At 41.2% G+C, this 24,774-nt stretch overlaps 1 protein-coding gene across 5 annotated transcripts in view; it reads left to right on the top strand.

Moving 5' to 3' along the window:
• The window catches only part of LOC135099249 (ankyrin repeat domain-containing protein 23-like), a 35,264-nt gene extending 15,372 nt beyond the window's left edge, over window positions 1-19,892 (top strand). The window contains exons 13-17 of one of the 5 annotated variants that reach the window (XM_064001660.1): window positions 1-16; window positions 4,688-4,857; window positions 15,479-15,654; window positions 17,009-17,141; window positions 17,764-19,892. The exon at window positions 1-16 is cut by the window's left edge and continues 259 nt beyond it. Coding sequence is in view for 2 of the 5 variants with exons in the window: in XM_064001661.1 (XP_063857731.1) it covers window positions 4,688-4,740 (53 nt within the window). In the remaining 3 variants the exon portion in view is untranslated. Of the gene's footprint in view, window positions 17-3,872; window positions 4,161-4,687; window positions 4,858-11,511; window positions 13,175-15,478; window positions 15,655-17,008; window positions 17,142-17,763 lie in introns of those variants that run through there. The other 4 variants (XM_064001661.1, XM_064001659.1, XR_010267803.1 and 1 more) reach the window with 4 other exon arrangements.
• Window positions 19,893-24,774: the final 4,882 nt, after the last annotated feature.

Genomic DNA, 24,774 nt, shown 5'->3' with positions numbered 1-24,774 from the left:
AGCCACTACCAGCCATGTGCTTATGATCATTATTATAGCAAAGTATTAATATAACTTGCAAATATACAGAAAGAGAGAGAGAGAGAGAGAGAGAGAGAGAGAGAGAGAGAGAGAGAGAGAGAGAGTTGTGCTAAGAGAATCAACATTAAAGCAAATATTAGAGTACTAAATGCTTAAACATCATCCCCCCCCCTTCTCTCTCTCTCTCTCTCTCTCTCTGGTTTCACTTATTTTATTATTTTTCATGTTTTTTTTATTTTTTTTTTCTTTAAGTATTTTTTTCGTTTTTCTTTTTTACTTTTAATTTTCGGTGAGGATATAGTCTCTCTCTCTCTCTCTCTCTCTCTCTCTCTCTCTCTCTCTCTCTCTCTCTCTCTCTCTCTCTCTCTCTCTCTCTCTCTCTCTCTCTCTCTCTCATGATGTATGACACGTTTCATTAGCAGCACTTTCCCGTCACCAGTGAGCCTCTGTAAATGTTTTCCTTTCTTTTCACCAGGAAGTAAGGAGTGCTCGTGACTGGCTAGTACAGCGTGCGTGTTGCCTCAAGTGTAGCAGCTGAGTGACAGATGCCAGGGGCAAAGTAAATAGGTTTATAGAAAAGAAGGCATATAGAAAAATAAGTATATATAAAGGAAAATTAATAAATAGGTAAATGAAGAGAGATGTGAGAATTGTAGCTAGGGACTGCAGATGAAGGCGGTATAGTGACCTTGTGTATGTGTGAAGGGCAAGTCATTGCATGTCCTGAACAATGCCTAGCAATATTGCAAATTAACTGAATGATTAATTATTCATAATTTCCCCAAAATTGCTAGCAAGCAACATTTATTAGTTATTATGAAAAATACCTATTATATAATAACTTGCGTGCATTAATATCTAGATACAAGCGTATTTTTTAAAGTGGGATAAGTTAGTCCTGTAATATCCACTTGAGCGCCGCGCCAGCACAGCGTTGTCTCTTGTCAGCCGCGTGAAGAGCACCAGCAACCCTGCCTTGACTCATGATTAATTACTTGCTTTCTGGAAGACATAAACATGTTGTTGTTTCGTCTTCAGGAAGTGATGATGGCCGACGTGGGCCGTTTGTCATGGCAATGTCTTGCTGGTATTCAGAGACTGGCCGCCAGTCACTCACGTGGAAGCGTTACTGAGTCTTGCAGTGTTATAGCTTTATTTTCCAGGTTTCACGACAGGGAGGTACATTTTCCATAAAAGCACAAACGTTTTACTAGAATTCGTGTATTTCCAACATACATAGCTTTCACAGGAATGCGTTATTTCGCGGGTATTTGGAATTTGTATACTGGAAAATTGATGTTAAGCAACATCAAAAACCAATTACTTTGTCATTATTCATCCGTACCTAACGTCACTACAAAATATTTGAAAAAAAAAAGCGCATAATCACTGAAAGACGCGCTTATCACACACAGACTACGTAGTCGCAGAAAAGAAATGCTTATTGTAATTTTTTCTGTGTATTTGTCGTTTGCGTAACTTTATCAGTATATTTCCTCCTCTCATAACAATTTGAGTTATTTTTTTTCATTATTAATTCTTAATAGTTCATCTGCAAAATGCATGCGTACAGTGGCCGTGGTCGTGGTTGGCGGCGGCAGAAGGGGAGCATACAAGATTTACTGGTTTGGGGCAAGTCTGGCGTGAGTTTGGGGGCGGGTAAGGTGGTGCGTGGGGTGGACACTGAGGAAAACACGAGTGGCGGGTGTGTGAATGACCTGCCAAAGGGCTTCTTGTAAACAAATGTTGTGTCGACTACGAGTTACGTCACGCGAGGAATTCCTGCACCAAGGCCACCACGGAGTGCAGCTTCTGTCAGCTCTTCTCGTGTTTAGAGTACCATCACACATTGATTTTCCTTTCAGTTTTGGCAATGATATTAATTTGACGTTATTGGAGTTAGTCTACGTATGTTAACTTTGCAGGATTATTTGAGTGAACGTCTGTTTCAATCATCAAAGAGGAACCCCAGTCCTTGCCTCAGTCCCCCGCTCATGAACCCGGTGACTCCAGTCTACACTTAGTAATTTCACTTTCATCTCCCATTCCTGTTCCCCCCCCTCTCCCCTTTGGCCGGTGTTTACCCGTGGCAGCGCCCCTCCAGCGGCCGCCGTTCATCCCTCGCACTCACATGTCAAATACTGACAAATGGAGGTCCACTGACGACTGCCCGACAAAATTATCATCAGAGTTTTTCATTGAGTTTGTCTTATTTACAAGATTTTTATCAGTGTGTGTGTGTGTGTGTGTGTGTGTGTGTGTGTGTGGTATGCGATGCAATAAAACACCAAGATATTTGGAGCTTCACTTTATAGTCTTTTCTGTTGTAATTTATATTAATAGATATTAATTTTGATTTTTTTCTTAAATACACAAAATTTTCTCTCTAATAGGCTTAAGCAAATATTTTATTTATTTATTTTTTTATTTTTTTTTTATTCGTTAGAGATGAAACTTTAGTAATATCCAGGCAAACATCATTTTGATGTGCGCCAGTGTGACTCTCGCCACGGTGTGTGGCTGTAAGCTCATCATGATCATCACCTTGATTCTGGATATATATATAATGGTTCACTGGGACGGCAATCCTCTGGCTTGTTCGCGGCATGTGTTGCGCACTCATATATATATATATATATATATATATATATATATATATATATATATATATATATATATATATATATATATATATATATATATATATATATATATATATATATATATATATATATATATATATATATATATATATATATATATATATATATATATATATATATATATATATATATATATATATATATATATATATATATATATATATATATATATATATATATATATATATATATATATATATATGTCTGTCTGTCTGTGCCCTCCTCCTCCTCCTCCCTTCCCTAACATCGCCCACCCTTCCAGACCCCTCTTGATTTAAAGTTAGTAAACGTCCTCCTTACAGCTGATGTTTTCTCGTCTCGACATCCTTGCCTCACTACGTTTTCTACCACTTTTCCTCCTCCTCCTCCTACATGGGTCGCCACTACCACCTTTATGAGATAGTTACTAAGAGACGACGAAAGAGAGAGAAAGAAAAAAAAAAAAAACACACACACACACACAAACACTCCCTACACCGGTAATAAATCACTAACATTCTACTAACTTGTGTAGGTTATGGGAATACAAGTGCGTAGAGATTAAAAATACAAATAATCTCCACCTAAGCTGTGGACAAAGTAACGTAACGAGATAACGTATTTAAAAGGCTGTGACTCTCTTGGGGAGCTAAAGAATAAAAGTCCTATTTGAATAAGAGCATTGATGTTTACTAGGCGAGACGCCTCTTTGGCCTGTACGTACGGACGGGATCTCCAGCTCGTGCTCCCCAGGGTGTTGATATGAATGAAATATCTTTTTCGAGGGGATATGTTAGGCTAACACTACAGCCCTTACTGCCGAGGGGTGAGAAGAGGCCCCGCGGGTGGTGCCGGGAAGAACGGTGCATGGTGCACGGGAGAAGTGGATCTCGAAATTTAGGGGGGGAAAGTGCCAGGGTGTGTGACGCAGGAGTCATCCAATGCCTCCGCTGATAGGCAACTGTCGTATCTTCACAACGCTGATAAAATGCAAGAAAACAACAAATTAACTAAAATTAAATATATATAAACTAAATAAGATAAACTGTATGAAGCTATCACGCCTACGTGGGTCAGTTTCCAAATGCCATTCTTATCTAGAAATATTTTCTTTTAAAGCTTGTTAATGACTACACTAACAACTTGATTAGTGGGTGTGAGGGAATCGCCAACCATGTAAGCACCCCTCTAATTACTGTGGTAAAGGGAGAGGAATGATTGTCCTTCCTCCACCTTAAGGGCGGTGTGTCTCGGTCACGGTTTCTCTTCCTTCTCCTGAATCCTCGAGCAGCTGACTCCTCGTGAGACAGCGTCACCGCTTCGGAGCAAAGCCTCGAGTGCCTTCATCACCATTCCCCTCCCTCCTTGGTAGGGATACTCTGCAGGAGCTGAGATAGTGAGGCCAGCAGACACAAGGAGGCACACAGCTCTCATCACTTGCCACCATTACGCATTTGTTCAGCTGTTCTTTTCTATCGCAACGCAACGCAACGCAAGGCAAGTCTCTCTCTCTCATTGTGAACGTCACCCTGACGGTAGTAAAAAAAACATTAAGACTGGAAATTGTATAAGCACCGCTGTGAGGGGCGAGGCCAGGATGGCGAAGGCTGGTTGGAAATTGTACAAGCACCGCTGTGAGGGGCGAGGCCAGGATGGCGAAGGCTGGTTGGAAATTGTACAAGCACCGCTGTGAGGGGCGAGGCCAGGATGACGAAGGCTGGTGCTGGGCCTTCATTTAGCGTGGCTGTGTCCACTCTTCGTAACCACAACAAAGTTTATGAAATTAATTTGTCGTAATATGACACTGCCTGCGAGAGACAAAAATAGGAAGGAGGTTAATGATGGGTGATATTTTATGATAATTTGATTATTTATATTTGATTTTATAATACGTTTGAAATTTGGTAATACAGATCACGATCTATCATGCATGGGCCCCAGTGTTTGTTTTTATCATTAGTTTAGTCGCATTTTTATTTGTCTTTATGTGGGTTCCAGTGCTAAGTGTTATTTTGTCCTTCCAGGTAAGCAAGAGAACTCATCCTTCAGGCCACGCTGGGTTCCTAACGACAGGTGAGGTGGAGCAGGCGGCCTCCTCCATGCGCGATGGAGGGCTGTCACTCACTGCCAGATGTGTCGTCAGTATTGATGTCTTTCTCGTGACATCCCGCCCGTGAGGCACTGAACAGAGGGCGTAAGCAGAACTTTCTTTATACTATCTAGGGATTGTGAGTTATGAGGCTTCCGCTTCGTGAAGTAAGGCGTTATTGATCCCGACCATAATAAAATCTACGGTCTTATGAGACATTTTGCTAACGTTCGGTGCACGTGTTGAATCCATGAACACTCATAGAATTGCTCCATGTCATCTTATTTACTTGAATGGAAGAAAGCGTCAGTAAATATTTATGAAAACCAGTACAATTCTGCTGACTAATAACGCTACGTGTTCATATTTTCACCTTTGTTTTCGTTAATGTTTATTATGGTAGTGTCAACGTGTTCTTGATTCTGCTGACTAATAACGCTACGTGTTCATATTTTCACCTTTGTTTCCGTTAGTTAATGTTTATTATGGTAGTGTTAACGTCTTCTTGATCAATGCTGATGTTTAAATTTAACTTTCTTTTGCTATTACCAGTATACATATTACCAACCCCACCATCGCTACTGTGCATTCCCTCCACCACAATCACCAACACCACTACAACTCCACTAAAACAATATTGCTTCTCCCCCAACACCTCACTGCATGTGCGTGCATGTTATTGGCCAGTCCACCAGTCCTAGCGGTCCCCACAAGGATGTGAAAACCCGCGAGTGTTCTCATAAGCCATCCATCCTTTTTTTCTCGTTAATATCGAGAGAGAGAGAGAGAGAGAGAGAGAGAGAGAGAGAGAGAGAGAGAGAGAGAGAGAGAGAGTCCTAAATTGAGTTCATATAATTCATTGTGATTACATATTCAGCTTGTATGAACACTGCCAATTACAAAATATGACTGATTTAAATTTATTTTTACATTCTTGATCTTAATAAAATACAGGTGTGGTCTCATATCAAGACCTCAAAGCAGTGTTTACTCGATCTTATTGACTGTTGCATGAAAAATTACAAAATACACTGGTAGTTCACATCATTATGATTAATACTGTATTTTTAGTCATTTAGTTATTCTCTCCTGACTTCCAGTTTATATTCTACGATTTTTTTTTTTTATAAAAAAATATTTTGGTGGTATTTACCATATGCATTTTAAGGGGCTGAAACATGTAGTATGGGAGCATGAGGGAGGACATTAAATGTTATTATGATAAGATGTATGAGGAACATGTATGGACCTATGGATCAAGTAAAAAAATAAGAAAGTGCTAAGAAAGTGCCAAGAATTGTAAAAAAGAAAGTGCTGAGAATTGATCAGAGTCAGGTTGGTCAGAGTCAGCTGACCAACCAGTTGAGGGAGTGTGATGATATCTTAGGCATGTGGAGAAAGAATGGAAGAGATCAGTGAAGACAAGTGAGTCAGGTAAAAGAGGTGTATGCTAAAGGAAACACTTCATGGAAAGGAGGGACAACACAGAGACCATTAGATATAAAAGAAGAAGGAAGAGGGACTATGCATCACCCAGTGGGTGGAAAGCAGATGTGAAAGAGTAAACCATGATCCAGCCCTAGAAAGCCTCGACATCTACTGGAAGTTTGTGTGTGCTTGGCCCATTCAGCTAATTAAGTCAGATGAAGGAAATGGTTTATTATGATTACCAGAGGCATGCTAAACAAGTGACCGCAGTACAGTGTGGTCAGTGAGGATCAGTCCTCTACCCACACAGAGGCTTATATACTAGAGTGAAGGAATGCTTGTGGTTGTGAAATTAATGTAAATCTTACTGTTATATATCTCTACTGAACACTACCAATCTAATAACTGCCACAAATTCTCATTTTTGTCATTCCTGCCTCTTTTTCAAGAACACTCCGTTCCCATATCATAGAGAAATGAGCATTTTAGTAGTCACATCAAGAGCATGAATCATCAGGTATTAGTTCTGTGAATGATCTGTAAACATGATACTGCAAAAGAAGCAGTTTTTCTCACTTGAGGAACAAGGTCACTTTCCAAATTGATTAAATCATGCATTTAGTAGTCACATCAAGAGCATGAATCATCAGGTATTAGTTCTGTGAATGATTGTAAACATGATACTGCAAAAGAAGTAGCTTTTCTCACTTGAGGAACAAGATCACTTTCCAAATTGATTAAATCACATATAAGTTTGTGCTGACCTTCAAACAGCTTTGCCACCTGAGGGCAGCACTTGGCCAAATATCCGATGAGGGTGCACAGCCTTGCCCACACAACAGGTACTGGGTGGGTAATAAGAGTACCCAGCAGCAAGAGAACTGTGGTGTCACTACCTAAGATCTTTCCCACAACTGTTTGACTCTCAGGTGTTTTTCTCAAGATGTGATTCAGTATTGCCAGCATGTCTGCAACTAAACTTGGAAGCACATTATCTAGGCTTAGGATCTTTTCATCACGTTAAAAGCATTTAATACACAAACACAGTTGCAAAACTAAAATAGAAAATCTTTTTCAAGATACACTAAATGGCACATTAATGCAGTAATACTTCCCACTGAATCGATCTGATCTTTATCAAATTCAACTGTTCTTTTTAGCTTATAGTTTTCTACCCGTGATATCAGTTTGCAACAATACACTAAATTTGGTACCAGTTTACACTCAAGATACACCTTAATCACACTTTCCTTACTATTCTTCATATCATCCATAGTCATGGACAACGACAGCAAAGCTGTAAGTTTATTTATAACTGGCAGCGAACATGTTTTGATTTCTCCAAGAAGAAACAAAAATGGAAAATTCTGTTTGTTCAAGAAATATGCTACAATTTCCATCAAGTACATCTGCCAATGATTTATCAATAAACTGACACCATTCCTATGTTTCAATTGGTGTGTCTTCAAAATTGAAACTGTGAAGAGTAAACACTGCAGCACTACTAGTCTTTCCACTCATAACAGTCAACAGTCTTTCTTCAGTAAATGGAGCATAACTCTCCTTATTTATGTTTGGCACATTTGGTCTTCCATCTTGCATTAACTCCAACACTGTATTGGAAAGTCTGCTTCCCCTTCTAGAGGAATCTATTGAATTTGCTAGGCAACTGACCATACTATCTTTGCGATCTTCTAGAGGTACTGGTCCATATGTCTGAAAGTCCTTGACATCCTCTTCCTTGAATCCTGGCTCCTGAGATATTCTGCTGAGTTTCCTGACTGATGCCCTAATTGCAATTCTTAACATCAGGTTCATAATCTTGTCCAGCTGCTGGAACAGATTCCTTTGAGGATCCATTAATGTGGACATCAGCTTCCGCTGTGTGTACACACTGTTTCAGGCTTTGAACTGATGCATCAGTTGAACTAGATATCTAAACAAACTCGAATCATTTTCTCTCTTCCTCTGTAATGCTGTTGATATGGAGATGGAGATCTTGAGCCTTGATCCTCTTAACATGAGCCAGTTTGGAGATGAACTGCTTGTAACTTTTTTAAGGTTTCACCATCTATTTGAGGAATTCCTATGCTTTTCTTTCTCTCATTCTGGTGAGGAAAGCTTACAGGTGCAGGAGGTAAAGATACATCATCCACTGCTCTATCAGCCTGCAAAGTTGACAATTCAAGTCTTTGTGGTGAAACTTCTTTTGATATAGAGACAACTTTCTAATGTTAGACTGGCCAGCCACTCTTGACTGTCCAGCAGCTCTTTCCACTAATTCTTTACATTGTTGTTGTTTTAGCTGGTGTTGAGACACTGTCAAAGGATCAGTGAGAGGCATTATATTCAGAGAATGTTCAACAAACACTACTCCCTCCTGAACCCAAGGATGCTCAAGTAAAGCTGGCCATGTGAGCCTTTTGCTTGGATCTTTCTCAAGGAGTCCATGTAAAAAAGTGGAACAATCCTTGCTCCATCCTCCCGGCCATATGACTGGTTCACTTCTCACCATTTTGATTAAGTGAACTATACAAGTGGTACAAAAGGGTGGCTTTCCAAGAAGTGGTTCATAAAGGATGCACCCAAGGGACCACAAATCTGCATTGTGATCATAAGGTTAATTCAAGTGCCATATACAATGGAGTGCCTTTAACAGATGTCAATACATAGGTATTGATGCACATTTTTCTGGAGGATCCAAAGTCACAGTTTTGCTTCACTAGTTGATGAGAGCAAAATGTTTTGGGGCTTATGTCTCTATGGAGAATTCTATGAGAATGCAAATAATAAATTGCTGAAACTAAGTTGCAAGCAATCTGTTGAACTCTTTCCTCTCTTAATGGACCATTAGACTCTAAAAGTTGAAAAAGTTGGCCAGGCACATACTCACTAACAACCACAACTTCATTTTCTGTCTCAAACGAGTCAATTGTACGAACAATATTTGGATGTGCCAGACCTCTTTGAATTTCACACTCTTGCCGGAGACTTTTTAATTCTCTTTCTACTTTATTTCTTTTTGGAATAAACTTGAGAGCTACAATTTGCCCCCTAAGGAGGCATTTTCCTCTGAACACTCTTCCAAATGAACCTTGTCCTATTGCCTCCAGCACCTTGTACTCCTCCATCTTTCATGTGGTTACTACCTGCAAATGAACATAATACTAAAGTCACAATTCATTACTATATATGTTTATTTCTTTGTCACTTCAAACTGTATACTGAGGATTAGCATGTTATATTCATGGATCTTTTCTGGTCATTGCACTGCTATATTCATGAGTGTAGGAATAGTATGTGGAAGAATTAAGAGGAAGGGTTTACATAAAGTATTTCAAGCATATGCAGTGGATAGAACATTTCTGAAAGCAATCTAGAATTTCTATGCTGATACAAATATAGTCATGGAAGTTGTAGAAGATTACATAAAAAAAAATATTCAAAGTTAGACCTGAGCTAGAAAATGTAATTCTGTATATGACTGGAGTCAAGAAGGAAATAGTGAAGTAGTAGATGCAGGAATATTATTGATGAGAAAGAGGAAAATGTGGAGAGTACCTATGCCTGTGTTGATGATGGACTCTTACTGAGTGAGAATGATTGAGTGCTGCAGGATTGATTAGTTTGCAAATTCATATACAAAACCTAACTTGAAGACAGATGCAGTGAAGGTGTTGCTGTTTGAGTAAAACTCAAACAATATATAAAATCAAGACATGGCCAGGGAATGAAGAATATGGGAACATTTTTAAGAAGTGGCACTTGTTGAACATAAATTCATTGAGCACTAAATCTATGATCATAAAAATCAAGACATCCAAATTTTGTCCAATATGATACAGATGTACAATTGCATCTATCAACTCAATCAAAGTCCAACTTAAAATTGTTCATCTGGTAATCATTCCATTATGAAATCAAATAAAAAAGTTTTATATTGAAATTTTCCTGGTGAGAAGGCATAGAATATCTTTATGCATGTACACATGTGATTTTTTTCCATTCAAGGGTATCAGTCACTGGCAGCTCACTTATAAGAGAGAGTGTATTTAGTGCTCTTTGGATTTTAAAATAACAAAGGCTTTAACAGAAGTATTACATGAAGTTTTGTCACAAGCTTGACAATACCCAAATGTCAACTACATTCATAAGACTCAGCAGAGATTCAGCAATAATACCATGGTCATCACATGATCACACAAGTAAAGGAGTGGTACAACCAGTCCAAAGATAATATCATGTTGCATAAGAATAATTCACACTCCTACAGGCCCTCAACAAGCCAAAATGACAAGACCATTAACCAAGTGTTGACTTCAGTTATGCAGAACCATCAAATTTCCATCTGGAAACTAGTAAACAAGATGAAGATAAGCACTGGTTTAGTATGCTCTATCTTGAACAAGGATGTGGACTTGCAGTGACCACAAAATTTATGACAAAACTGCTACCAACACAGCAAAAGTGTATATGCTTCATGTATAAAAGGGGAATATCTTGAGATATTTTTATCATATGTAGAAAATGGATGATGAGAGACTGAGTGTGTGAATGTCTAGTGTAAATGTTGAGTGTCAATGTCAAGGGACTTACAGTGGACAGAGTGGAAAGAAGGAATTTTGTTTGTGGCAACGTCATAAGTGATTATCAAGAAAAGAAGTGTTCTTCAATATATGGACATTAATAATAGATCGTTTACCACAACAAAGGTCTACAGAATAAGGTTCAGAAAAGTAAAACATCAAATTACTAAATACTTAAGACAGAAAACAAAATATAAACCCGTCTAGTTTTCAGCACACCTGATTGATCATCCACTTGCACCACAGCAGATCATTATCTTGTACCATTGGTTTTATTCCTGTATGTCCTTCTGGTCATTTCATTCATCGTCACCATTCTCTGCGAGTAAGCGAAGTGTTAGTAATCAGAATAGATCAAGAAATAATGGAATCAAGCTTCATAAAGTTTGATCTAGAAAAGAAGCAGGAAGGAACTGGTTCTCAATAAAGGTGGTAGATGAATGGAACAGACTCGGTAATTAGAATGTTAGTAGCAGGTCATTAGGAAACTATAAAAGATTAGAAGACAAATTTAAGGACAAAGATGATAGGTGGAAATGGGTAGGAATGTTTCTTGCAAGGACTGCTATGTTTAGGCCTTACAGCTTCTTGCAGCTTCCCTTATTTTGTCATGTTATGTTAAGGTGCTGCCACTTTACCATTTTCATCACTCACTGATTTATTCCAGCTTACTAACTGCATACACTTTCTTTCCTCTTGCTATCCTTTGTCACTTAGAAATTTACTTGATTTTTTTGCTTTCCAGGTTTTTATTAAAAACTCTACAGTATAAATACCAGAACTAATACTTGAACAACTCTCAGACTGCTGGTGTGGATCATGTATACGATTGTCTACACCAAATTTTCAGATTGGACACCTGAATCCTTATCACTCACCTTGCTGAGAAATAAGATAAATAGTAATTAAATAAACAAGTAAATTGCATACAATCTGAAAAATAAATTTCCTAACAATGGTCAGTAAAGTATTTAGTAGCAATCACAGCACAAAATTTACACCATGGCAACTCTTCTAAGTTGAACACTGTAGATCAGCTTGCACTTGCATGCAACCATGGATGTGATGGCAATCCTAATTTGTAAAGGGTTTACTGTATGCATGAATGTGTGTGTGTGTGTGTGTGTGTGTGTGTGCAAGAAATCTTGACAATACTTCCTCCACAAACAGTAGCTGTTTGGGGGTGGACATGCGATAGTGTACTGATATTCTAGTTTCCTTTTGTAAAAGTTTCACTCCCTGCTACAGTATAATTACTGAATAGTAGCTCCTGGCAGGATAACAGTTTTGGTTAGGTTAGGTGGATTATGTTGAGATACGTAACATTTGCATTTTTTGATCAATGTTAGCAATAGTGGCTCCTTATGGAGCAGCTTAATCATGCACATATGATGATGAACACGCATTGTTCAACACGTGAGGGGGTTAGGTTAGGTTTGTTTGAGGCGGAGAAATAGAGGCAGGCACACAGAAAAAACAAACAAACTAAAAAGAAAAAAAAACAAAGGCAAAGAAAGAAAGGCCAGACAGTAGACAGAGAGAGAGAGAGAGAGAGAGATGGCGCGTGTGTGTGTGCTGGAAGGTGATAAGGAACACCGAAAAGTTTACTCCGATAGGAGCCGAATGCGGAGGCTAAAGGACTCTCAAGAAGGCTGCGGACTCAACTTTTCCCTCCCTCAAGCGCCGTCCAGTCCAATTGCCGGCTCAAGTTGTCCAGTGAGCCTCTTTTCCAGCTAGGTTTGAGGCCACTTCATGCCCTCTTCTCTCTCTCTTTCTTTCCCTCTTCTTGCAAGCGTCTTTCTCTTTACTTTTCTCCTTCTATTCCTTTCTCTTCCACTGTTTCTCTGTCTCTCTGTCTCCAGCTTCCTGTAACTCTGTCCTCTCCTCTTCTGTTTCCGCATTACATTTCTCATTCTTTCCCAGTCTTGATGGTTCTCCTTGGTTCTACTTCGGTCCTGTTTCTCTCTCTCTCTCTCTCTCTCTCTCTCTCTCATGCTTGGGATCAATGCATTTTTATCAGTACAGCTCAACTGCAGTTTAGAACGAAATACGCCAGTCATTTCCGGTTGAATTGGACTCTTCAATTCAGATTCAGTTTCATTCACATGCTTTTCAATTTTGATTCAGTTCAGCTAATTGTTTTCTGTTTCATTTTATTGGTTTTAACGCAGATTGCACACCAGACACTATCAGAAATTTAACACAAATAGAAAGCTTATTTGAACTTTCATTTTTTTTTTCTTATGCGCCATGACACAAACTCAATATTACATTATAATCAACATCTCTGTTCCTTCGAAAATGCTCCACAACAAATATGAATTACATTTTATTTCCTTTATTCCCACAAATTCATATCTCACTGGCATGAATTCCACGTCTGTTCATGCTGATCCTTTATTTTTCAATTCTAATACAATCCCAATTCGCGCATTTTTTGCGTCAGTTCAAATTCAATTCATAATTGAATGTAACTCAATTAACTACGCGCGCGCGCGCACACACACACACACACACACACACACACACACACACACACACACACACACACACACACACAAGTCAAGGAAAATTCTGTTTCTCTCTCGCTTCCTTTTATTGCTATTTAATCTTGTCGTGTCAGGATTTGTTTCCCTTCCCCTAGTCACCCCATAGAAAAAAATACCCCCCCCCACACACACACACATTGCTGATGTTCCCCTATCGCCATACGTCACTCACTTTTTGAGTATCGCTTTAAATCTGTGAGCATTTCACTTTACGCGTTCAATATAAGTGACATCACATCTTCCCTGCCTAGGTATTAAAGGGTATGGAAAGTAGGACCTGGTTTATGTATGTTCCCGCGTGTCGTGAGTCGCAGCGTGGCAAAGTGTGGGGTGAAAAAATTCAGCTTTTCAGCTGTGAAGCAATTTGAGTTGGTAAAGTCAGCCGAAAGAGTTTTTTGGCGAAGTTCCAAGGGATTTCTGCTGGAATGGAAGAGCGGGAAGTTTGTTTGGGCAAATACACTTTCAGTTATTTCACGCAACCAGTTCGAGATTGTGCTGTTTCGTTCGTGTTTAGATGATGATGCAAGAAACAGCAACCAATTCTGGCAGGCCTTTGTACCCGGCAGTGTGTGTGTGTGTGTGTGTGCAAGTAAAGTAAGGTTTACATGCATCCTGGTTTACATTAATTATTTACAGTGAGTTCCTGCCTTGAATTGGGAACAACGTAATGTCAAATCCGAGTGACGACCTAATTTCCGTGAGATCTTACTGTGCGAGAAACTGAACGTAATTATCGAGTGTGTGGCGGCTTTGTGGTATTGATGCCAAGTTAGAGGAAGCAGTGACAGGGTGGTGGTGGTGGTGGTGGTGATGATGGTGTTGCCTTGGCGAGGTCCTCCTGTGTTGATTTAGTAAATATATGAAACACCTTTAGCCATCTACATCACCTACTCTTTTCTGCTTTAAATGTATCGTATCAAGAAGATGAAGTGAAAGGATTGTCTTTCATTCAGCAGAATTTCTGATACCTTTTTTTTTCTATGTTAAAGATAAAATGATTAAGTTATCCTACACTTTTCATCTTCTCTATCATCTGTCTCTGTATTGAAGGAGAGCTAAAAAAAATAACTTTGACAGACCTCACAACAACTACGTCATTTGCCTTGTGTTTTTTTTCTCAATCTACTCTAATTCGTATATTAAGAAATAAAAGAAGAATAATTTATAACACTCTCAGCGCTCAATTTCTGTTTTAAAGTATCCTATATTAAAACTGAAAAGAAGAAACTATCCCTGCAGCTGCGTAAGTCTGACTTCTGCGGCTGTGACGTGAGGGAGTTCAGAAATTTTCCCTGTATTTTATCATATTCCTGTTGTTTCCTCTTGTTCAAAGATGTCACGACGCTTTGTTTACGCCACGTTCCTTTGTGGGGGATCTCATCATGGTATAGGAAATTCGTTGACTAATTCTTATCATCTTTTCATTGTTTTTTTTTTTTTATTATTATTAAGATTCTTCTCCAAAGCAACTTAGAGTACTCAGCTCTCTTGTTGATCATTTCCAGTTAATATTGCTGCGACGTCCTGGAGACAGAAGGGATTAACAATCTTGCGTCTCTGTACACACACACACACTCTCTCTCTCTCTCTCTCTCTCTCTCTCTCTCTCTCTCTCTCTCTCTCTCTCTCTCTCTCTCTCTCTCTCTCTCTCATTTTGTTGTTGTTGTTGGTCATTTTTTTTTCTTGTCAGATTATTTCCTGATGACTGCATGTGATGTACAGCTCCCTCCACTTCCACGTTCTCTAGTCAGCGTTGCCAGTGTGTGAATCGCCTGCTGTAAACCTCCTGCTTCGACTCGTATTGAAACAAATGCCGCCAATCCCTCTATCACCCTTCCGCTTAATAGTGCTACCTTCGATCTTAAGTCACTGTCCTCTTCATTATCATCACCACCACCATCACTACTATTGTCATTAAGAAAACTGAGTAAATACCTGCACGTGTACGTTTGATAATGATAAGTTTCGTAATGCACTTAGTACATCAAAGCAGGAAGGTGGAATTATCATAATGTAGCTTCCTCATCATTTAGTCTTGATCATTCCCTCTCCACGTAGCGCCAGGTGAGAAGAAAGGCAAGGAGAAGCCACCAGGCACATACACTTGCCACTTCTTCGCTTTTTTTTTCATTCCCTCCCCCTAAAACGCTTCAGTGTTAATAGAGTGAAGCGTGAGAGAGCAGCTGTTGCATCGACCAACGCTGCACCCGACACCTCGCGCCACTCCAGGCCCCGAAGTCTGCTGGGGCTGAAAGGATCCCCACCTGCCCCGCGGCGTGAGGGGGCGTGAGAGAGGAGGAGCAGGTGTCCGAGGAAGGCGGAGAATGCATGTAATGTTGGTGAGGATAAAGGGTTTGTGGGAAGAGTGGAGTGAGTGAAAGAGCTGGTCGTCAGAGTGAAATAATCGAGGTGCGAAGGAGGACATCCACTCTCTCTCTCTCTCTCTCTCTCTCTCTCTCTCTCTGGGTGGTTGTGTGTGGGTGTCGTTGTTCTTCATGATTTTAGCAGCAACTATTCATGAAGGGTAAGACTACAGCTTAGAGGAAAAGCAAACAAATTGAGCCATAAGGAAAACTAGAAGGGAAAATATAGACCAGAAAGGAATGCGCGGCTTATTAAAGGCGAGATTACTTTGAATGAGGAGAGAATAAATACTTTGAATGAGGAGAGAATAAATGTGTGATCATGTACGATGACACACACAGACAGACAGACAGACAGAGAGAGAGAGAGAGAGAGAGAGAGAGAGAGAGAGAGAGAGAGAGAGAGAGAGAGAGAGAGAGAGAGAGAGAGAGGGTAAACAGCATACTAAAGGGAAGACTTGAGTTAGAGAGGAGTGAGAGGGAAGAGCAGGACAAAGAGAAATAACATTAAAGAAAACAATCCAGGAACATGAAAAGTAAAAGGTCTCTCTCTCTCTCTCTCTCTCTCTCTCTCTCTCTCTCTCTGACTCGATTACGGATACTGACGAGCAGCTTTTCATACGTTTTCCTCATGCAAAGTGTTCACGCGGCCACAATGCCATCGCTCACTCGCTGCCTCCCGCAACTCTCCACAAATCTGAAGGAGTTACAATCCACAAATCTGAAGGAGTTTTGTAACTTGAGAAAAATACAAGAATATTTTTAACAGCCTGCCTTGCCTATCTTGTTTTTTTCTTCTTCTTTTCTTCTCTCTTTGTCATCCTGTCGTCCGTGTTTATTTACTTGTGTTGCGTGTTTCGTTGTTTTTTTTATTTTTCTTTGCTTAGATTTTTTTTTCTTTTTCTTATGTGAGGATTTTCGTTAATGTTCCTATGATGCTTAACGTAATAAGTGTCAGTGTGTGTGTGTGTGTGTGTGTTTTGCAGGACACCGTTTTCAACAATTGTATATGTTTTTATCTTTCTTTCACTCTTTCTTTCTTTCTTTCTTTCTTTTTCATGTTTCATTAATTATTTCTTTCTTTTCTTTCTATCACTCTTTGTTTTGAAATTTTCGGTGTCCTTTGTTTGTTCCCTTTCTAATCATACACTTCTCTTAATTTTCTTTGTATACTTACCTCCTCTCTCCTTTTGTTTTGGTAACCTTTCCCTCACTCGTATTTCATTTCGTCACTTATAATTTTTCTCCCGACTTCCATTCATGATGTCTTTTAACTCCCTTCCTTCGAACGAATCAGAGACAACAGAGAATCTTCCCATTGGACAAACAGATGCAGCGTGGTGTGCCCGGGAGGAGGCGCCAACGTGGAGGAATGTACATATGCAACAACCGCAGCCACACTGCAGTACTCTTGGGTTAACCCGACGTCGAGGAGTTAAGAGCAAAGGAGCAGCATGGTTGGGGTGAGTGTTGCTCTAATTGCTACACTAACATTGTTGTTGCCGTAAGAACGAGGTCGTACTGCGCCGCTATTTATGCCACAGAGACTAGATGCCTTTCAGTGTCTTTGCAGCACTCTAATGTGTTTCCTGAAGTTAATCTTTACTCTGTTCCAAGCCGATCTGTGTGAAATTTTACCACAACGCAGTGTACTACATTACGTATTTATCAGAGACTAGTTTTGGTGGCCGCTCTACTTAACGAAGCCTATAGTAACTGAATACTAAAAGAGCTGAATCAATACTAGTTGTAAAGAAGAGAAACCGTTTTATTTATCTATTTTCATTGTGTCCCTGGATATTTTCTTTAATGAGTCTCGAGTCTCCGAAGAACAGTAGAAAAGGAAATTATGTCTTGTCTTTCTTTCCTTTCCTTTTTTTTTTTTTTTTCAAAGGTACAAATCGGTAGTAAAAAGGAAGGTTTGTCACTGTCATGGCAACAGTAGCGAAGAAAGAACTGTCTAGCACGTCCCTTCCTTCCACAAGACCTCTTCCTCACGACTCCATTTCATTACTTTCCCTTCCCTCTCCCTCTCCCTTCTCCCTCTCCCACTGGCGTGTCCTGTAAAGTCGCGTTCCGTTCCAGCCTCGGCCAGTGACGCGGTAGTAAACAAGGGTGGCCTGCACACTCGTTCAAAACACGTCTCGTAAAAGTCTCAATTCAAGACCTATTTCTCGTCCTGCCACCAGGAGTTAGAAGGTCAACCTCGAAGGGACCCTCCCACCACGCTCCCAGCCCGCCTCTACGCCCCGATATATCTAAAGAAAAGATGTTTTGTGGTGTGGTTGGAGGGCGGGGAACGAGGATGTTGCTGCATTGGCCTGGCTGGTGTGCGTGTGTGCGCGAGGACTGTTGTTTTGTGGCCGCTTTCCTGTTTGTGCATGTGTATGTTTGAATGTATTTGTTATTCATGTATTTGTTTATTGATTTATGCATTTGTGTGTATGTTTATGTTACTCACGATCGTGAAATTACTTGCTGTAGTTGTGACAGTCAGATATTACAAGCAGATGAGGAGTTGGAATTCACGCGATAGATAAGAACAGGACCTTACACACACACACACACACACACACACACACACACACACACACACACACACACACACACACCATTGTTTTGCTCACTAATTACTTACTCATTACATTTAGCAACCTTCAATCTGGTAAATAACACTCAAGGACATTACTAGTGTGTGTGTGTGTGTGTGTGTGTGTGTGTGTGTGTGTGTGTGTGTGTGTGTGTGTAAGGTCCTGTTCTTATCTATCGCGTGAATTCCAACCCCTCATCTGCTTGTAATATCTTGTGTGTGTGTGTGTGTGTGTGTGTGTGTGTGTGTGTATGTGTGTGTCACTGATCACAAGAAAGCCACATTACCATTTCCTGGTATCAGTCGAGGTATTTATTTATGCGTGCGATATTCGTCCCTTTCATTATTGTTGTTTAGACAAAATATCTGATCACGTCATCTGGATTCCTCCACAACAAGCCTTCCTGAAGCTACTAATCTGGCAGAGCCACTCAATTAACCTCCCTTCACTGCACGGGGACGTATGAAGCAACTCATCAACAATATCTCCTAACATTCAACGAAAACCTGAAGAGATATGGAACAGTTTTCTCGCCCGTCTATCGCCGAGCGGCAGCAGGAGGAGGCATATGTGTGAAAATAAAAATAAACGGATATCCTGTACAGCTGTCTGAGGAAACAAAATGAATACCTTCTGCAGCTGTCAGGGAAAAGTGAAATAAGAGACGGAAAAATATTAAAGTAATCGTGGAGGTCCGGTTGTATCTGTCACGCGCCACCTTGAGTCACGGAGCCAATTAGAAGCCCAGGTAAAATTACTAGCCTTGCGAAGTGGAATAACCGTCCCTTGGGTGTGTTAGTGATGTATGATAATGATGGCTGGTGACCGCGTGTGGTGGTGGTGGTGGTGGTAGTGGTGGTGGTGATAGTAACAGTGGTAGTAATAGTGGTAGTAATGAAACAGTGAAGTATGATGTCACGTGCCGCCCACATACTTTCGAATCACCAATAGCATCAGATTGTCTTCTTCCCATAAGCCTGGATTTGTTATTGCCGTAAATGCTCCCATGCCTGTGTTGGAGGAGGCGAGCAGTGATGTCCGACACAGAGATAGAGTCTGTCTTTCTCTTGCACTTTAGGCGAGGCGAGTGGTGAGATTTGCCAGAGGATGAGAGATGTCCTTACGCTGGTTCTTCTTTGCCCTGACGCCAGGTTAGAATTTTGTTGTAAAGTTGGAAAGCTGTGAAGGAAAAAATGTTATAATGTGCAAAATGAATGGTGAAGTTTTCCTTTAAAGTATAGGATTAAAAAGAAAAATAAGAAAGGCATCGTTATATACAATAATTCCTTTTTAAATACCCCTTATTGCTATGAAGACCCCCAGTGTAAATCGATATATCACTATATGTTCACTTCTATTCGTCAAATATTCCCTATTAATAAATTTGGCTCCTGCTGCCTCCCACACATACCTTTACTGGCTTTTCTTTATTTAATTAATTAACTAACACACTCGCACTCGTTTATTTGCTCCCCGCGCTGGTTAAGTCAGGCCAATTATTACATTTTCTTTTCGTATGACAGAGAACATACATTTCCTTATCAGAAGTAAAAACAAAAAAAAAAAAAAAAAGGTCGCTGGTAATCACTGTTCCAATTGTTTTCATCGCGTATCCTTTGGTCTCACTTGTCTGCCGGTGGTGAAAGTGCTGGACGTTCTGCTCATTTATATATATATTTCTCCAAACGTTTTTTTTTTCTTTTTTTTTTTCCCACGTGAAATCCCTTTGCCTGGAGAAGTAATTAATGATGCAACGCGATACACCATGAGGCTTTTTTGCACCATTGTGTAGTCTTCACTGCGAGAGAGAGAGAGAGAGAGAGAGAGAGAGAGAGATAAGAACATATCAAAAGAAAATAAGAGAATGTACAAGGCCTACACGTGACAGTCCCTCTATGAAACACACCTACCTACTTGTATTTTCACTTATCATCCCAATCCATAAATTTCTGTAATCTTCTACATGATATTTAGAGCTTCAACGAAGATATGCACAGAGACTCGCTTGTTCCCTGCGTTCTCGTACCTTGGATGAGTCCGCCCTCCGTACAGTGCGTCCATTCCGTCACTTTGTCACGTGAGGGAGAGAACACGTATAGGTGAGTGGGGCGAGGGGTGTCAGTGTGTGTAGGTGGTGGTGCTTACCAGATGCAGGTCAAGGTCACCAGGTATTAGTGTTATAAAAATTAAATAGTCGTGTTTGCATAGATTCAACAAGAACACCTTACTACGAAACTGTCGAGTCACACAATCTTGAAAGTCATTTTCGGTGGACTTATTTTTACACTCCCCTTCTTTTTTGGTCCATCCATTGAGAGGACGAGTCATCACGCAGCCACTCACTCAGTGAATGGAGCTCTGGGAAGAGTGAAGGTGAATAGTTTTTTTTTTATTTTTTTTTATTTTTTTTTTTTTTTAGAGAGAGAGAGAGAGAGAGAGAGAGAGAGAGAGAGAGAGAACCTGAGCACTACCTACGCCCCCACTCCTTGCCTTCCGAACTAATGAGCAGCGAACACTACTGAAACATGCTCCGAGTCAGGCTTGGAGGCGCGTGGGGTCGTTTCGCTACTTAGCGGCAGCAGCAGCAGCGGTACCAGCGGGGAGTGTCGTAGGCTTGTTGATGTACTGTGATATGTGCTGTTTAGTTTTCCGCAAATTTTGGAGAATGCGGTATGAGAAACATTTCCTTTAGTTTTGCGTTGTTGAAAAGAGCTCTCGCTGTTAGCATACGAACAACGTGGTACGCTTCAGTTCCAAGTTCCAATTAAAAACAAGAGTGACCGTGTGATAACGTAACCCATGACTGTAACATGTATTTCTGCTCCCGACACAGCACACGGTTGTCATATACTGCTACATACTTAGTGTATGTTATACCTGTTGTCTTGCACTCAACAACTCTGGCACAGCTGGCGTAATGTTAATGAATGTGGAAACTTTATATTTTCATGGTAACAATTCTCTTTATATTCGCGTCAGTGCTTTTAAATGTTCTCCTTTCTCTCGTAAACATAAGCGCAGGGTCTGAAGGTTTTATTGATTACGCAGCGTTTCGCGGTTCATCTATGGCACTTTAAAGTTAAACTCGGTTACAATTAAGTGAAGTAATTTATCAGTTTGAGTGAAGTATTTTATCAACTTGAAATACCTCACCGTCATTTATGGAAGAAAACTATCGCATGCATTTAATTTATAACTGTAGAGGACCTACAAAGTCAAAGGACAAAAAAAAAACAAATAAAAATGATGCGGCGTTGTGGCGGAAGTTCCCTCTTTGCAACAGCGCCGAGTGACTCTTTGCATCAGCTTTCATTGGAATGATATTTCGTTTTCAACCTTTCCACTTCATATTAACACTACTATGCACAAGACCCCAGCTTACGGGCTCTCAAAGCTGACTGGGCGATACACTACGATATATTGGACAAACGAGGGTTTCTCATTTAATTGCTGCCAGGATGAGGAGGGAAGAAGAGAGAGAGGGAGAGTGATTTATGTTATCATTGGTGGCAGTGGTGGTGGTGGTGGTGGTTTGGAGGAACGTACGCAAAGAAACCCTGCCCTTAAATCTCCGCTGTTTGTGATGTGCGCTTCACAGACGCAGGAAACGACGCTGAGGTGAGTGGCGTGGCTGTGGTCCGGATGTTTAGCCCACCTGATGTTTCCTAATTCGATTGTTAGTAAGGATTATCTGCATCTTCTTGTGTGCGTGTGAGAGTCATGGCAGTCTTGCAGCTGCGTCTTAAGTTACATTTATGGTTCACAATTAGCTAAGTCAGTGTTTGAAAACATGAGCATAGGAACACATGGAAAATTTCTCAGGAGTATGTTGTCATAAGCTGCTTCACCGATAATAATAATAATAAACATCCATAGTGCAGCTGACAAAATATATGGAAAGCTTGCCGATAGAAGGGGCTGTTACATTGTATAGTTAAGAAATCACCAGAAATCACCCATCGTTTCTGGGACTGACATCTCACGGCTTTTTTTTTATTTATTGGATTTTTGTTGCCCTTAGCCAGTGTCTCCTACACAGTGACGTCATCCACAAATTTCACTTTATGGGATGAATGTTGTAACAGGCTGTTGATGAGGGCAAGGAAGATGACAGGTCCGATGCAGGTCCCCTGCGGCACCCCACATGTGGTGGGAAGCCACGTGGATGTTTTATCTTTGTATTTGGTACGCTGCTGCCTGCCCGTGAGGAAAGATGAAATGAATGGTAGAAATGACGTGCGGCAGCCGAAGTTGTACAGTTGAGTCACTGCTACGCTGTGATCCACGTTGTCAAAAGCCTTCTTAAAATCAATCAGGCACATCTGGGCCACCGTATTACGCTGTTCCAGACCTTTCAGGATGGCGTCCAGGAGGAACACCATGTACTGCGTGGTAGAGCGTCCCTTCAAGTTCCCGAACTGGTGCCCATCGATGTGTGGGCGCTTGTCCGTCAGGGCTACGTCTGCAACGCGCCCCTCCACCACCTTCCCGAAAGTGTGTGTGAGAGACACGGGGCGTAGCTGCCCCAGGTTGGTCACATCAGCCACCTTGGGCAGGGCTATCACTGTGGACTGCTTCCACCGGTCAGGGCAGGCTCCTGTTTGTAGGCACTTGTTATAAATTATTTCAAGCGGTTGGCTCAGTTCATATGCAAATTCTTTTACTAGTTTTAGCGGAATTTCACCTTGGGGAGTAGATTTGTTTGTTTTTATTTTCTTTAAGTCTTTATAAATATCATGCCTCGAGTAGTAAGGGGGAGGCAGTGAAGGTTGGTGGGCAGGTACGATACTTGGGTCCAAGGGTGGATAGTTTGTACATATTGTGGAAAAGTGTGCATTTATCGCGTTAGCAATCTCACATGGGTCGCTTAGGTTGAGGAAAGGGAGGCTTACAGGCTTTCGTTTAGGTTCTATAAGTTTTGCAATGCACTTGTTAAATCCACTTTCACTTTGTGTCGTCACAAAATAGTCATGTTTCGCCTGTTTGATTTTTCTCTTTGCACAACAATTTAGTTCACGATATCGTTCTGTGTTCCCTTTGTTGTACGCATTTCGCTTTTTAACTATCAACCGCTTTATCTCAGGGGTCATCCACGGTTGGTCACTCTCTCGCTTTCGCCATGTTTCCAGCGGGAAGTAGGCTTCGTATTGGTGTAGGAGGATAGCGTGCAATGCATTTTCTTGTTGTTCTATGCTGGGGTATGTTTCTAGGAATGACCAGTCTACCGCTGTAATCCAGGATCCGAATTCCCTCATGGACGATTCCTTGTAGGGGCGGTACTGCACAGCGTGGTGGCGCGGGGGTGAGGCTGGTGTGGCCGGCCGCACCAACACGCACTTGTGTCTGCTCAGACCAATAGGGGGCAGATATACAGGGGACCTATAGTAATGCATGTCTGTTAGCACAAGATCTAACACGGAATTTTCATGAGTGGGCTGTGTCACCAAGTTTTTCAGACTCAGTTGATTACATATCTGATCTTTATTAAGCCCATTAAAATCACCACAGATTTTCACTTTACAATTATTATGCCTCCGTCTGAACATATCCACACTCGTTATTATGTGTTCAGTGAGATTACTATGTGTATTAGCGTCAGAATCTGGGGGATAGTACAGCACACACAATATTATTTGGGACACTTGTTTTACATTTTTTCAGGTGTACCCAGAGACACTCAAGGTGTGGAGGGACAGTGATTTGTGCTCTCACTGCTTGTAAATGTTTTCGCGCGTACAAACACACTCCTCCGCCACGGGTGTCACGGTTTTTGTGGAACAAGTCATAGCCATTAATTTCATACTGGTGAGCCGGTTTATTCACTGAGAACCATGTTTCACTTATTGCAATAATGTCTGGGTCCTCTTGTTTCACAACAACACTTAATTCGTCAAACTTGTTGGTTAGGCTGGTGGGGTTGGTGAGTAGCAGTGATGGCAGGGGAACGGTAGACCGAGGCTCCCGAGGGATGGGGGTGAGGTGGCGGTGCTTTGTCGGACCCGGCCTGGGAGCCGAGGTGCGAGGTAGGGTCACTGTGGGGATGGGTCGTTGCATGTGTGTCCCACCATGCCTCGCCTCCTCTTGGGGAATGGGGGTGAGGTGGCGGTGCTTTGTCGGGCCCGGCCTGGGAGCCGAGGTGCGCGGTAGGGTCACTGTGGGGATGGGTCGTCGCATGTGTGTCCCACCATGCCTCGCCTCCTCTTGGGAAATGGGGGTGAGGTGGCGGTGCTTTGTCGGGCCCGGCCTGGGAGCCGAGGTGCGCGGTAGGGTCACTGTGGGGATGGGTCGTCGCATGTGGGTCCCGGCACGCCTTGAACGGGCTTTGTATAGGGACAGTTGTTTCAGGGTCACGATCGTTGGTGTGCTGGGATAACTAGAGTTTTTACGTACATTCCAAGGAGAGGAAGGCAGAGCGCCTTAGGTCGTGAGGTATATCGGAGGGAAGGCGTTTCTCAGGTGAGAATCTTGGTGTGGATTGGTGATGGAGTGAGTGTGTGGAGGTATT

This window comes from Scylla paramamosain, unplaced genomic scaffold (genome assembly GCF_035594125.1).
Source record: "Scylla paramamosain isolate STU-SP2022 unplaced genomic scaffold, ASM3559412v1 Contig113, whole genome shotgun sequence".
Taxonomy (NCBI): Eukaryota; Metazoa; Arthropoda; class Malacostraca; order Decapoda; family Portunidae; genus Scylla; species Scylla paramamosain.
The sequence above is the reverse complement of the archived record's forward strand: the minus strand, read 5'-3'. Positions and strand labels throughout refer to the sequence as shown.